A 14,751-nucleotide genomic window follows, 5' to 3' on the forward strand; every position below is an offset into this window, starting at 1 on the left:
CTGGGATTTTATGCTACTTTGTTCATTAATCTGTTACTACCACATGAGCAATGCTTGACATGTAGAAGTATCCAAGAAATATTTCTTATTTGAATGAATAAATTATATAATCTAAAAATAAAATACATAAAGTCATCAAAAGGCTTTAGATATAACTAAATCAACGTGACCAGATCTCAAAAGTAAATGTTTGAGTGAAATGAAAGCAAGTTGTAGAATAATACAGAAATTTCCTCATCTGTAAACTAGAGCTGGTAATATAGCATTGTTAGGACAAACAAATTAGTTCATTACTATTAAATGTTGAGAAGAGTGACACAGGTGCTCAACAAATGATAGCTACTATCATTATTATCACTATTACATCACTGATGAAAACAAATCTTTTCAAACAATACTACTTTTACATAATATAAACTAATTTTATGAGTTTAAATTAATTTTAAAAAGAGCTGTATGAAAGGAGGAGATCTAGATTAGAATGATCAAAGAGACTTTTAATGTTATGCATCATGTTGTAATACCATTCATGGAGAACTGACAAGAAATTAAGGGTTAGAAAAGGCTTTCATATTTCCTGAGCACAAAAACTTTTAGAGAGAAACAGAGATTGAGGCAAAAGGAAGACTCCTTAGGACCTGAGCAATATAAGGAGACCCTGTCTCAAAGGAGATAGTGACAGAGACAGAGACAAAGAGATAGATGAACAAAGAGAGAGAGTGGAAAGGTAAATTGTTAGAACAAGAATTTGTTCATTTTCTATGTTATCTCTTTGGGAAATGAAATCACAGCAAGGACAGAATGTAGTTAGCCTGGCTAAAAATAACCATAGATAAGATATACACGTATACCTGATCCTGGGTGCTGGGTGGATAAGAGGAGTTAGTTCTCTTAGATTGGAGAAAATCATCATTAATGCAATTGTAAGGTTAGGAATAAATTATTCACACTTACTGGTACTTTAGCCATTCCTCTACACATGGGATGGAGAAGAATTCCGTGAACGGCTCCCTTATCCTCTTTGGATTTTGGCTGGTCACGATGCCAGATGTTTGATTGACAAGAAAAGAACAAGTAAGAATTCAAGTCAGTTGTTGCTATTCTGTTTAAAGATTCACACAATTGACTCCCAGAGGCCACTGAATATTGAAAGACATGAACAACTTACTTGTATAACCACTCAGTCAGAAAATCACAAGCTATGAATTTGGTTCTTTTCCTCTAAAGAGAGAAGAGATAATTTTATTACGTTTTTACTTTGCCCACATATCTGAGCAGGACAAAAAAAAAGTTAATGATTAAACATAGATGAAATATATATCAATCTCTATTATGAGATTTATAAACATATCTACGTGGAGCAACTCAGGTGACATAAAGATTTCTGAAGAGATTTTTTCCAGTCAATTTTGTTTTTTTCCCCCAACTTTAGATAAGCAAACTTTCTGACAGTAGGAGAAACTAATAAAAATGCACAATAGCAGGGTTTATATGGGATTATCTAGAAGGATTTTGCTATTTAAAACTAGACCATGATTCTCTTTTTTGACTGTTGTCTGTGTGAGTCTTATCTGGAGAAATGTTTTACATTCTAAGAAATGCATTTTAGGTGACTCTCTCATTAAGACAATATCATAGCTATTATTTATACAAACTAATACACCTAATACTCACTAGGCCATCTACTCTTAGGGGACCATTGTCACATATGTGGTTGGCCACTGGAGCACTGACTGAAAAGTCTTTATGTGGCACATGGCTACAGCAGGGTTTATTGTTTTTTCCAGTCCACTTGCATCCTTATAGTGATGGTTCTGCAGGTCTGGAGGCCAACTTCCAAGGTGAAAGCCCAAAAAGAAAAGCAAAAGCTACATTAAAAAAAAAAAACAGAAGCCAAGTGCATGGTACCATGGCCATGCTGCTGATGTTCACCTAATGGCCACTTTCCACTTCATCCTCATTACAGAAATCTCATTCTTCTAAGCGACAATCAATTCAACCAAAAAATATACTTCTAAGGCTTCCAGGAAGCAAGTTCTGTTTTTTGAGATATATGTGAACAGATTCTAGGGATTTCACAGAAAACCCTGCTTTCTTGATTTCTACTGCCCTTAATTCTTTCAAGGCTCCTTTTAATTCTTCTAGTCTGGAACTGAACGTGGGGTTGGGAGTGGAACAGCACCAGTTAGCCATAAGGCCAAAAGTCACATATTAAGGATGGGGAAATGATGTAGAAGGAACCAGAGACTTTGCTGACTTCCTTAAGCCATTGGGCCACCAGAGGCCTGCCCTGCTCTAGTCATTTTGTTAGGAAAATAAACAGCATCTGGTTTATCTCCATAGCTCTTGAATTTTCATTATGCGCAACTGAATGCAGTCCCTAGATGACAGAAATCTAGAAAGTCATCGGGAGAACAAGGACCAGGGTAAAGGAAGAGGCAGGCTGAAAATGGCCATGGCGCAGAAGAGCAGGTAACCTAACTTCTCTATCTCAAATCTCTTCCTGTAGTCCAAACAGAGCTGATCAACTCTCTAGAAAACTGTTATGAAAACTGGGAGATAGAGGGTCCCTGCTTCTCCATTAAGACGGGGGGTGGGGGTAAGATCCAAATCAGTCAAGAGGTATTAGTTGCTAACTGGAGGAATCCTTCTCAAGAATAAAGGCAAGCCAGGTATGGTGGCATATGCCTGTAATCTCAGCACTCAGGAGGTTGACGCAAAAGGGTCACTGTGAATTTGAGACCAGCCAGTGCTACAAAGTGAGTTTAAGGCCAGCCTGAACTACATACAGAAATCCTATCTCAAAAAATAAAATAAATAAAATAAAATAAGAAAGTAAAAAAAGAATGAAGGCACACAAAGTATTTGTAAAATTCTCTTTGCACTTACAGGTGCACCCTTTCTACTCCAGCTCTGTGCCTCAGAATGGTGATTTTATAGTTCACACCAGCAGGCTCCCTTACACTCTGGTTGGGTTCAGCCAGTGGGCAGTATCAGCAGGAGCACAGAGGGAGGGAGGAGGGAAAGGTGAGGTGTTACGGATTGAATTGTGTCCCCTCAAAACTCACATATAAAGTCCTAAGCCCCAGTACCTCAGAATGTGACTTTATTTGCTCCAGGTAAAATTGTTAAGCCCAGCCACTCCTGAGGAACAAAAGCAGCTCCAATGTGAGTGAATACATGCTGGGTCCTATTAAGAAGGAAAAAGGGAACTAGTGTCGGGCACTCTATGATGGCAGGCTCCCGAGGGCACTGCACTAGACCCTGGGTCCAGTTATGGCAGTCCACCCCATAGGACACTCAGTATGTGAACCATCATATGTCCTTTTTAAAAGCCAGCTTGTGTGGAGTTGTTTTGTGTTTATAACAGAGAAAGGTTTAACCATGGTTCCTTTCTTCTCCAATCATTCCCATGTGTCTGAAGATGTTCCCAGAAACACTTTCTAAGCATTTTTATGTCTTCTTTCTAAGCAATGCTCCTCGCCAGTTCTCTCTCCACCCTTGTTACAGCTCCTCAGGCTACAACATAACTACAGGCTCGTGTGTCATGCCCCCGACAAAACTACAAACTCTGTGAGGACAGGGCAAATATCTTCTTTCTGTTCCCAGCATGACTGGAACAGGAATGAGTACTGAATGAGTGAGTTCACTGTTCAACCTTAGGCATCAAATCAAAAAACGACTCATGGGGCTGAGGATTAACTCGGCAGTGTAAGTGCCTGCCTGGCAAGGGTGAGTTCGTGAGTTCGATCCTCCATACCAAATAACTAAATAAATAAATAACTCCTGTATGAGGACTTGGACATTAAAAAGTAGGAACAGCTAGTATAATTCTGGACAATTCACTTTCTTCCTGTAATACTCTATTACAAAAATTTTTCCATTTTTTCTCCTTCACTGAGAAACAGCCAATCCAAATTTATAATCCTGGACAAAGTTGGAAAGATTTCCGTGAAACTGATGCTGATCAAAAAGGAAAATGCTCCTTAAAGTTTTTGTTTTTTTAGCCAAAAGCTTTGTTATGGCTGCTAGTAAATAAAACAGGGGTTCCTGAGTTGCTGGAGATTATCTGTAAGCTCTTTACCTCAGTGCTGATAGCCTTTTATGAAAAAACTGGCTAGAGTAATAAAGTGAAATGTAGTAGATCACGTAACAAGGCCTATTAAGTCTGCTTTGCAAGATCAGGACTCTCTTCAAAAAGTTATCTTTAACCAAATTAAGAAAATACTTGTATAACAATGCAAATATGTAACTAACATGAATTACCGTATGATAATTTAAACAATCCAGCAATTGTAGACTGGCAGAGTGTCTCTCTTGTTCCACAAAAGATGAATTGTTCTCTTGGCATTTACCACACCATTTGGTGGTAAAGATTTCTTCTACGACAGGAATGCAGCTTGGCTTACTCTATTAAATAGACTTTAAAAATAGCCAAATGGTCTGATGTATGAAGGTCATTGCAGACAGATTTAATCACTTTTGATGCAAAGAAATAAAAAAGAAGAAATTGTGTTTCCCTCTCTTCTGGACAAGCGTGGACGTGCCATGCATACCCAGACACGCAGAACAGTGGGGGTATTGTTCAGCTGTTGTTTAGTTTAAAAATTATCTGCTGGGGAACTGAAAGAGAAAAGGGAAAGCAAATGAAAGTTGTGCCAAGTGAAGAGATAAGAGAGGAAGTAATGGAGAAAAAACAAGAGCAAGATTTAAAAAGTGTGTGCACCCGGGATTTATGTAATGTGGACAAATGTACTGAATTCTTCATTGTTAAAAGGTGCAAATGTGCAAGTTTGGGCAGGCAGGGAAACAGAGTGACCTTCAATAAGACTTAGAAATATTTTTTAATCTAAAGTTTAATGGAAAAAAACTAAATGTCATGGTATAGAACATTATGCCAAAATGAGTCTATAATTTACTTTGAAATGTATCCCCAAAAAACCAAGATAGAGGAAAGAATGTGTTGATCGAATGTACAGATATGTAAATAAAGTAAAGTGATAATTATAAAATCTAGGTAAATACATGGGTATTCATTTTGATATTCAGTTCTCTTCTAGGAAAAAAGTGTACAATAAAATAGAAGGAGGCATATCATAAAAGACTTAAGCCTCAAAGGCAAAAGGCAGAAATTAATAGTGGTTTAATCCAGACACTATTTTGTACCAATTTTTACGTTAGACATACACATAGGAGATAGACAGTGGAGCTAAATACCGGGAGTATGAACAATTCGAAAGTAGAACAATTCTACCCCAAAATAGCAAAAATTCCTGCTGTTAGCTGAGTGGATTGAAGCATGGCTGGCTATGGCATTACATTGGAGGAGACTTTTTAGGCTTGAAAGGAATAGACATCTGTTTGGGTTACCTTGAGACACAGTCCATTTGGTTTGCTATCACCAGAGTACCACAGACTGGTACAAGATTTGTTTCTCACAGTTCCAGAGGTTGAGAAGTTCAAGATCAAAGTGCTGTTCTCTTTCCTCATAAACGGTACTTTCTAGCTGTGTCTTCAGATGGAAGAAGGGTCAAGGAGGGTTCCTGGGCCTCTTTTATAACAGCACAAAACTCATTCATGAAGGCTTATGATCTATGATTTCCCAAAGGTCCCACATCATGTTAGTAATTGTAGGACAAAGAATTTAAATACCATAGTTATTGGAATTTTAGGTCAGATTAGGCTAGATTTTTCTGGGACGACACCCAACCTCCAAATCTCAATGGCTTATATCCTCAGTGGTTTACTTCTCACTCAGGTTACATGATCATTTTGATTGATGATGGCAGGTTGTCCTGTGTGGCCTTTACTCTGGCACTTGGGCAGATAGAGCATCCTCCACCTGAAATGTGTAGGTTATCGTGGAAACAAATAATGTAGTAAATGACACACACTATCTCCACTGGTTTTATTGACTGAAGCAGCCATATGGTCAAGCCTTCCATAGAAAGAGGTGCCAAATATTTTTGAACAGTTACATGTTCTATCACAAAAGGTTACTGTGAGGGTAGAGGGGTGTGAGGAACATGAGAATCTACTGCCTGGTAACAGGGTCAGTTCTCAGGCATGGCTGGACCACTGCTCATGGCCATTCAGGGCCCATGAAAGGCTCCAGTCACCTGACAACAGCTCTGGTTCTGTTTTTATGTGGCACTGGGCTCCCTGGCTGAGGCCTCTCGCTCCTTGCTGCTTCTTTTCCTGCTGTTATTCCCTAATTGGATCCTTCCTCTCTGCTCTCAGAGATCTGCTAACTTGTGGCTTTTGATGCTTTCTCCTTGTGCTTGGGTGTCTTTCCCCTTCTACCAACTGTAGTTTGCCTAATTCTTTATGTCCTCTGACATCCCAGTTCCCATAAGGAGAAAGCTGATTGGGCATATAGGTTGCTACCCAGGATAGAGCAACTCTGTTGGGGACAGAAATTGGACCAGACCCTTTTAGAATCTCTTGTCACCCTAGACTAGACTCTCACAGGTCTAGCACATATACCAAGCTCGATTTTTATGGCCAGGGGGATGGGGACATAGATAAAGTAAGGACAAAGAACTGCAACTAAAGGCCATACGTGTGGCATGGACAGAAAGCATCACAGTTTCCTGTCCAACACAGATATGCTCCACAACAAACTTTGAGATACCAGGAATTCTCAGACATGACAAAACTGATCAATAATTATGATCCTTGAAATAATATAACACTGGATTATAACCAGATGTCCAAATACTTATCTCATCGGACTTCAAGCAGGCATTCATATCTTTTCACTACATTAGAGTCACATTAGAGAAAAATAATACTTCTCTAAAGAAGTTCAAAATGCACACTAATAAAAAAATATTGACACAAAAACTTCCAGCCCAAGACACATGATCATTTCTAAAAGTGTTCTTGAGAAAAAGGAATAGTGCTAAAATATTTCTACCACACCTTTCCTGCCAGATCTCCTCTTCCTCTTTAGAAAATATTTTTCAAACAATGACTGGTGGTATTTCTAATTTTCTCTATTAGTCAAGATTAGGAAACAAAGTTTCCTCTTTCACTGACCAAAGCGTTTATACTTTTAAAGAAATATTCAGGAACTTGATTGAAAGAGAGAAAACAACTATAATAAATGATTATGAAATGGGTAAGGAAGGTTTACAAAGAAGTAGTTTATTTCACTGAGTATTCTGATAGCAAATTTCAGAGCCATGACATCATTAAAGGACTCAGGAGTTGGAAAGTTTCTGATACCAATTATAGTCTCAACAGAGACCTCCAATCCCCAGGCCATGGCCTGGTATCAATCTGTGATCTGTTAGGAACTGGCCCACAGAGCAAGAGGTGAGGTATGTGGGAGCTAGAGAAGGCTCACTGTATTACGGCAGCTCCCATTACTGTACTTGCTAGTATTTCCACCTAAGCTCGGCCTAAAACTCTACTGTGAACTGCGCATGTGAAGCTTCTAGGTTGTGGATCCCTTGAATCATCCCGACTCGCTGCCCACTCCTGTAGAAAGGCTATTTTATGGGAAACTGGTTCCTACTGACACAAAGTTTAGTACTTGTCAGTTTATGGTAGTCTTCATAGTAAAAAAACTTGAGCTCAATCAAAAGCTAAGACAGAAAATCTGCATGAGATAGGATAGGATGGGAAATGAAGTGGTCTTAGTTCCTCTATCTAGATTCCACATTCTAATCCATATTTAAAGTTGGTGTGATTTTCAGCCATCATTTTATTTAGGCATAAAATTTCTTATTTTCTTCCAAATTAAGCAAAGTGCAGTGTTTCAGTTTGATCCTTCAGCATACTTACTATCCTGAACACCTGGGCTGAACACTAGAGATGGAATAAGTATGATGGGGCTCCACTATTGTTACGCTGTTATTAGTGCAGACATTGGCCCTACTCTAGCTCTGGTAGTGCCCAGATAAGGCAGTCAGATAATACTATCTCACGTCCATCTTGTCCCGAAGCAATCCGGTGCACATTTATCTTGGGCAAAAGGATTCACTGATCAGGAAAGGGCACCTGACCGATGTCAGAGTAATAGGATATGATGGAGATGTGTCCTTGGCTCTTCCCAAAGAGCTTGTTCATTCTCTCCTCCTCATTGATGCAGAAGATAGATGTAAAACCTAAACCTGTAGTTGTAGCTGTTTTGCCACTCAGAAGGAAGCCAGCCTAAGAATAAAGTTGAGTCTGCAAGAGACCAACCAGAAAGGCAGACCAGAATAGGGGCCTCAATTATATCGCCGAATCCCTGAATCAACCCAGTCCTGAAGCCACCCCTCTCTGCCTTAGGACCTTCTACTTTTTGATCTAGTAAGTCTCCTTTTGTTACTGAAGCTAGTTTTCTGTGAGTTACATTACAATAGCTGCAGTGTATTCCTTCCATCCTCTTTTGGTAACAGCATCACTCCTTTAGTGGTGGAGGGTGGCGGGAGGGTGTTCAGTCTTCCCTAATTCTGAAGCTATGTGCTCTTGATGAGGCTCTTTGCGTTACCTAACAGCCTCCTAAATGCTCCTCATTCCAATGACTTATTTCAAAGCAGGTAGTAAGCCAAGGGTGGTGTCACACACCTGTAATATTAACACTTGGGAGACTGAGGCAGGAGAATCACCATGAGTTCAAGGCCATCCTAGGCTACACAACGAGTTTGAGGACAGCTTTCACTACAGACGAAGACCCTGTCTCAAAACAAACAAACTAGTAAACAAACAACAAAGCAGATAATAACTGACCTGAGTTGGTTTGGTTACAAAGAAACCCTGGGAAAGTGTTTCTCTCTCTGTTTCACTTGAGCCTTATAGGGCACAAGCCAGGGTCACAATAAGCTTGGGGAAGCAAACCCAAAAGAAGCACAACCCAAAGAGGGAGAACCAGGCCATGAAGATACCATCTGGGTGTACAGATCAAGTTGTGCCAGATCTCTCCATGGTCCTCTTGTCCACATTTTTAAAAGAAATTCCTTTTCTATGTAATTCAGTTTGAATAGTTTTTTGTATCATTTACAGGATCTGCTTGCAAAGTGTTAATTCAGAAAATATAGACATCGTGCCTCTGCATGCATAACACTATCCAACCGCAACAAACTCATTTGTGTTTGTACTACTTTTTGCCACTAATATAAAAATAAACCCTTTATCAAAATTTGATTACAGTAAAAATCATTATCTTTACTTTGAGTACTCAAAATATTTTCAGAAGTGCTTCAGAAAAAATTTCTAAGAGAATTTTATACAGTGTAGCCATTAAGCCAGCTCTGTATACAGCAGTTCAATTAAGTTCTAATTAAGTCCTGATCTCTTGTGTTCCAATTAAGCTAATCCAAAGCATGGCTGGATGTCAAGAGATCGCTTAAGAACATCAACCCAATTGTAATGTTTAATCTTCATAATGATATTTACATGTCTCACTTAATTTGTTTCAGTGGAATACAAGCCAGTTTATGGTAGAGCAGGAATGGTACTGTGGCTTTTTAACCAACCTCCAGTCTAAAGAGCATCAATAATTGTACAGTTGATTTCCTGCCTTGAAAAATTTTTCCTTAACAATTCATGTAGACTCTGGCCAGGGAAAGGAGTGTAACTATATTAGGAAGACCAGAAAGGGCAAAAAGTTTGCAAAGATTCAGTAAGGAGAAGGAAAAATTGCTCCCACAAAACTCCCTTCTCAAAATCAAAACTATTTGTAAATCTGGCTGCCCAGTCATGCATCCAATAGCCTAGAAAAAGCATTTCCTTCAAGGTCTGCTTTTTTGCTTGGAAAAGGTGTTAAGACCTGGGTAAAAGAAGCCTTCTAGCAGAGGCTCTGATAAGATGCCCACTCAGACCTTTTAATAATTTTGCATATGAAAATGTTATATATCCTTTTAACAATTTTATGTATGAAACAAAGTTTCAGGTGTGAAATCTTCTACTTCATGGCATCATGTTGGTGGTAATAAAGTTTTGAACTTTGGAGCATTCTGGATTTCAAATTTTCAGGTGAGTGATGCTCAATCTATAGTATTTTTAGAATGACAAAGAGAGTCCATCCATGGCCATCTGCAACACTGGGGAAGTAGTAACAGAAATGCCATCTACCATTCATTCCTGTAACAGCTGGTAAATTGGAATAGGCCATGGGGGAATAACAGTCCTTTCACAGATTTGTTATTTTCTAAGTATATTGCTTACTTTAGTAGTGTTAACAACAGTTAATCTCTATTAAATGTCTTCTGTGTGCCAAGAACTCCTAAATTTTACTTAATTCATCCTCATAACTACCTGTTATTAGCTACCTATTTCTATTTCACAGATTAGGAATCTAGGGCACAGAGAGGCACACTCCCTTGCCCAAATCACTTACCCAGTGGAAAAGTAAGAATCTGAACCCAGATAGTCTGAATTGCAGGCCAGCCAGCCCCTTCACTCATTGGCTCATTTAATCCTCTCAAGAAGCCTTCCTATGCTTTACAAGTGAGGAGGGGAGAGAGCTGCAGACAAGTAACATCCAGGCTAGAGCCAGAGGTCAAACCTGCAATCTGTTGCCACACCCATATTATTTATAATGCAGTATACAAAGTAAATTACAAAATAGGCCACCAATGGCTAGGCATGGTGCTGCACACCTACAGTCCCAGCAATCTGGAGGCGAAGGCAGGATGATTCCAGGTTAGAGCCCAGACTGAGCAATTTAGGAGACTTAATGAGACCCTGGCTCAAAATGAAACATTAAAAAAATGTACCAGGCCCAGGTTTCACCACTCTCCATATCTTCCTGAATCTGTGCGCTTTACAATGTGATTTCACAGCTCTTTCCCTCAAGGGGTGTAACTATTTCCTACCTCCTTGTATCTGGACTAGCTTCACGACTTGCTTTGGCCAATATAATATGTGAAAGTGTCACCCTGCCAGTTCCAAGCCTTGGGCTCAAGAGGTTCTGAGGGTGTCCCCTTAAATCCTGGTAACTCTGCCTGGTTGCCATACAAATCATCTATGATGACGCTCATGGTGATGAGAGGCCAAGTGGAAGGAAAAAGACTCATCCCAGCTTAGGCCAGTCTAGACAAGCACACATCCAGCCCGCCTTGAGACCAAAAGAACCTCCCAGTTGAGTCCAGACCAAATTGCTGGCTTGTAGAACAGTGAGATAAATAAACATTGTAATTTTAAGCCATTAACTCTTGAGGTAGTTTGTTACACAGTAAAAGGTTAGCTAATGCCGTGTATAATAACTGAAATCCAACTGATAGCCAAATGATGTCCTTGTACTCCGCACTCAGTCAAGACTGCCATCACAGTCATTTGACACAAAGCAAGAGGACAAAGCTACAGGCCAGAGAAGGAAAAATCTGCCACAAAGCTACTGCTCTTTATTTCGTAAGAAAACCCTCAGGACAGAGCCTGTTGACTTTCTTTTCTTTTTTTTTTCTTTTTTTTTTTTTTTTTATTTAAGAGGAAAAAGAGAAAAACACAAAACAAACCAAAGCGGTGTAAGGGTACATGTAATACAGAACTACAAAAAAACAAAACAAAACAAACAAACAAAAAAATAACAGTAAGAAATCACCTGTTAGTAGATTACATATTATCATCTTGAAAATAGTTCCTCAAATCACAGTATCAAAGAATACAAGGTGGACATTCAAACTCTTGTTTTTTAAGGGTGACTTTGATTTTTAGAAACAAAAGCAACTCCTAGCCAAGTCTCGAGAATGAGATGATAAATGCTCTTCTGTTAAAGAAAGAAAGAAAAGAACATATAACAAGGCTTATAGGGCTCACAAACTGAATCTGATATCGGTTCTAAGAGTCTCAATGGGAAATGTTTTTTAACAAACAATTTAAAAAACCATTTAAAATAATTTTTAAACTTTTTTCAATATAAGCTCTTGCTATACAGTTAAGATTGGCCTTGAACTCACTATACAGCCCAGGCTGATCTTAAACTTCCAGTGATCCTCCTACCTCAGAGTTCTGGGATCCCTCTTGAATTCTGGGATTATAGGTATATGCTGCTACATTGACTATTATTTTGACACATAAAAATTACACATACTTATGGGATATTGTGTGATGTTTTGATATTCATATATGTTGTATAATGTTCAAATCACTCAGTGGGAAACATTTTCAGCACCACCAGGCTTATCACCATGAGATATAGTAAGAATGACTGCCAGTTCTGGAGCCAGAGTCCCAGTTCAGATACTGGCTCTTCCTCTTAGAGGTCACATGAATTTGGGTACTTCTCTGGGCTTCTGTTTCCACAATCACATTATGTGAAAGAAAAACCACTCACTCACAAGGCAACTGTGATGATTAAATGAGAGCACATGATGTGAAATGATGCCTAGCACAAAGGAAATATTCTATAAATTAATGTCATTTAAAAACCATTTCTACTGATGGGTAGGATCAGCCTCTGATCTCACTTAGATGGTAACTGGAAACACAGATCATCTTGAAATAAGCTCTTATCTTGAGCCATTATTTATATTTGGGGATTAAATTCTGAAATGTGAAATTGAGCTCTACTGTCAAAACCCATGCAAACACTAAGATATTCAATCAAATGTAATGATGTCAGGTAAAAACCTACTACTTCCTTTATTCTTGGGTGTCTGCCCAACAGAAATGAACAGCTACATATTCACAGAAGCATCATTTATAATTGCTTAAAAGTGACAATAACCACAAAACAAATTCAGGCTTGGTGGTGCACACCTATAATCCCAGCACTTTGGGAAGCTGAGGCATAGGGATTGCTGCAAATTCAAGGCTAGCCTGTGGTACATACTGAGTTCAAGGCTAGCCTGAACTATGTTGCAAGACCCAGTCTAAAAAATTAAACAAACAAAATAAAACAAAACAAAAACACAGAAGAAAGTGTAGTATTTCCAGACAGAATATTCTTCAATATTAAGAATGACGAATTGATACCTACTACAATGCAGAACCTCAGAAACATTACACTAAATAAAATAAGCCAGAGGGAAAAAGAGTACATATTATGTAATTCTGTTTGCATGAAATGTCCAGAAAAGGTAAATCTATAGATAGAAAGTAGATTAGTTGTTACATGGGAATGAGAATGACTATAAAAAAAATTTCCTGGAGTCAAGAGCTGAGGATTAGACTAGGAAGGACTGGCTGGCACACAAACCAACTCATACACTGACCTTCCATAAGTGAGTAGGCCATGCATTCTTTATGCAGTATGGAAACTACTGCACCACCTGTATCACAAGCCCATGCTTAAAAATCAATAAGGTCTTCTAAATAAACAGTGAGTGAAAAACACAGAAATCAGATAAGTGTTCTCATACTTGAAATTTGCTAAAAAAGACCATTCTCACCAACATTATACATGCAGGCATATGTGCATGGTAGCTATGTGCTATGATCTGAATAGTTATGTACCATCCAAATTACTACCATACATATGAAATCCCATTGTACACTTTAAATATATACAATTTTATTTTTCAATTGAATTTAAATTATATTCAAAGCTGGGAAAAAGTACCTCATAAGCAATAGTAGTTTTGTTCCCAAAGGTGTCGTATGGGAGTATGGCTTTAGATTCTTTTAGAGAAACCTAAGCAGGGTTGATAGATAGCAAATAGCAAAGAATCACAGCCCAAGAAATCAGGAAAAGTTAAGAATGCAAACCAGAGGTCATCCATTGGTGAAGCCTACTTCACAAAGCGTTGCATTTGGCATGCTGTGTTAAACATTTAAAAACTGTCAACAGATAAAAATGTTGGGTTAGGACTTCCGGGAGAACATGGCTAATAGATAACAGCAGCCCAAAGACTCTCTAAGATAGCCAGCTTAGATTCCAGGAATGGTGTGGTGTGGGGAGTCCTAAGCAGGGGGAGATAAACCCTGCTGACCCAGGAATAAACTAAGCTGAGAGAAACCAACTGGAAATGCAATCCCAGTGCTATGACTGGAACAGCTGAAGTCTCAGTGTCGAAGCTGGAACCCGCACCTCTGGAAACCGTGGCTGTGATTCTTTGCTATTCCTGCCACCGCCGCTGCATCTGAATCACCACAGCCAGGATAGAGACACAAAAGCTCTGAGAGCAGGAATTGGTGAACCGAATTGAGAGCAGAGCTGGCGGGGAGCCCTGCATCAACCTGTGGTGAGTGAGAGGAACAGGGATCCTTCCATAGACTAGGAGGCTCCAACAGAAGACATTCTGGGACTGGGCAGACTAGCCGGAACAGGATGCTGCAGTGACTTCAGTCACATATTCCCCTCTTAAGCAGGATTGGTGGGGAGCACTTGACCTGGGTGAGCCATGGACTAAGATCCAGTTGGCTAGCCCAAACCAGGTCCCTGCACCTGGCAGTGCACCCTAATGCAGTGAAGCCTTCAGCAGGTTGACTGACCTGGAGAGGTGGGCCCAGTATAGGCTGCCCTGGTCTGTGTCTCCCTAGTACACTGCAGTGGGCAGGAATACCTAACTGGCACAATTCAAGCAAACTGTAACCGACAAAAAAAGAAACTGGGCCTCCTATATACGCCTGTATGGAAGGAACAAAAAGTATGGGAAGAGGGAGCAACAAGAAAGGGTCCTCAGTCCCCAATCCTGAGAACACTGATCCAGGAAAGGGAAATGCAAAGGAGAATGAGGACAGAAAACATGTAATATCAGGCAGGGTACCAACAGACATAAAGTGATATCTCCAAGACCTCAGAGATGAATTCAAAAGTGAAATATTTAACCAAGTAAAGCAAGATATAAGTAGAATAGTTAAAGAAATGCTAAGCACCTC

At 39.3% G+C, this 14,751-nt stretch overlaps 1 protein-coding gene across 8 annotated transcripts in view; it reads right to left on the reverse strand.

Moving 5' to 3' along the window:
• Positions 1-14,751, reverse strand: part of Iqck (IQ motif containing K) — a 149,058-nt gene that overhangs the window by 101,537 nt on the left and 32,770 nt on the right. For 5 of the 8 annotated variants that reach the window (XM_063226592.1, XM_063226590.1, XM_063226595.1 and 2 more), the window contains exons 5-6: positions 1,169-1,221; positions 955-1,032 (exon numbers count right to left, since the gene is read on the reverse strand). In XM_063226592.1, coding sequence (XP_063082662.1) covers positions 955-1,032; positions 1,169-1,221 — 131 coding nt within the window. The remainder of the gene's footprint in view (positions 1-954; positions 1,033-1,168; positions 1,222-14,751) is intronic. The other 3 variants (XM_063226593.1, XM_063226596.1, XM_063226594.1) reach the window with 1 other exon arrangement.

This window comes from Cavia porcellus, unplaced genomic scaffold, assembly GCF_034190915.1.
Source record: "Cavia porcellus strain 051 isolate PalLab524CR breed Dunkin Hartley unplaced genomic scaffold, mCavPor4.1 scaffold_16, whole genome shotgun sequence".
Lineage (NCBI taxonomy): Eukaryota > Metazoa > Chordata > Mammalia > Rodentia > Caviidae > Cavia > Cavia porcellus.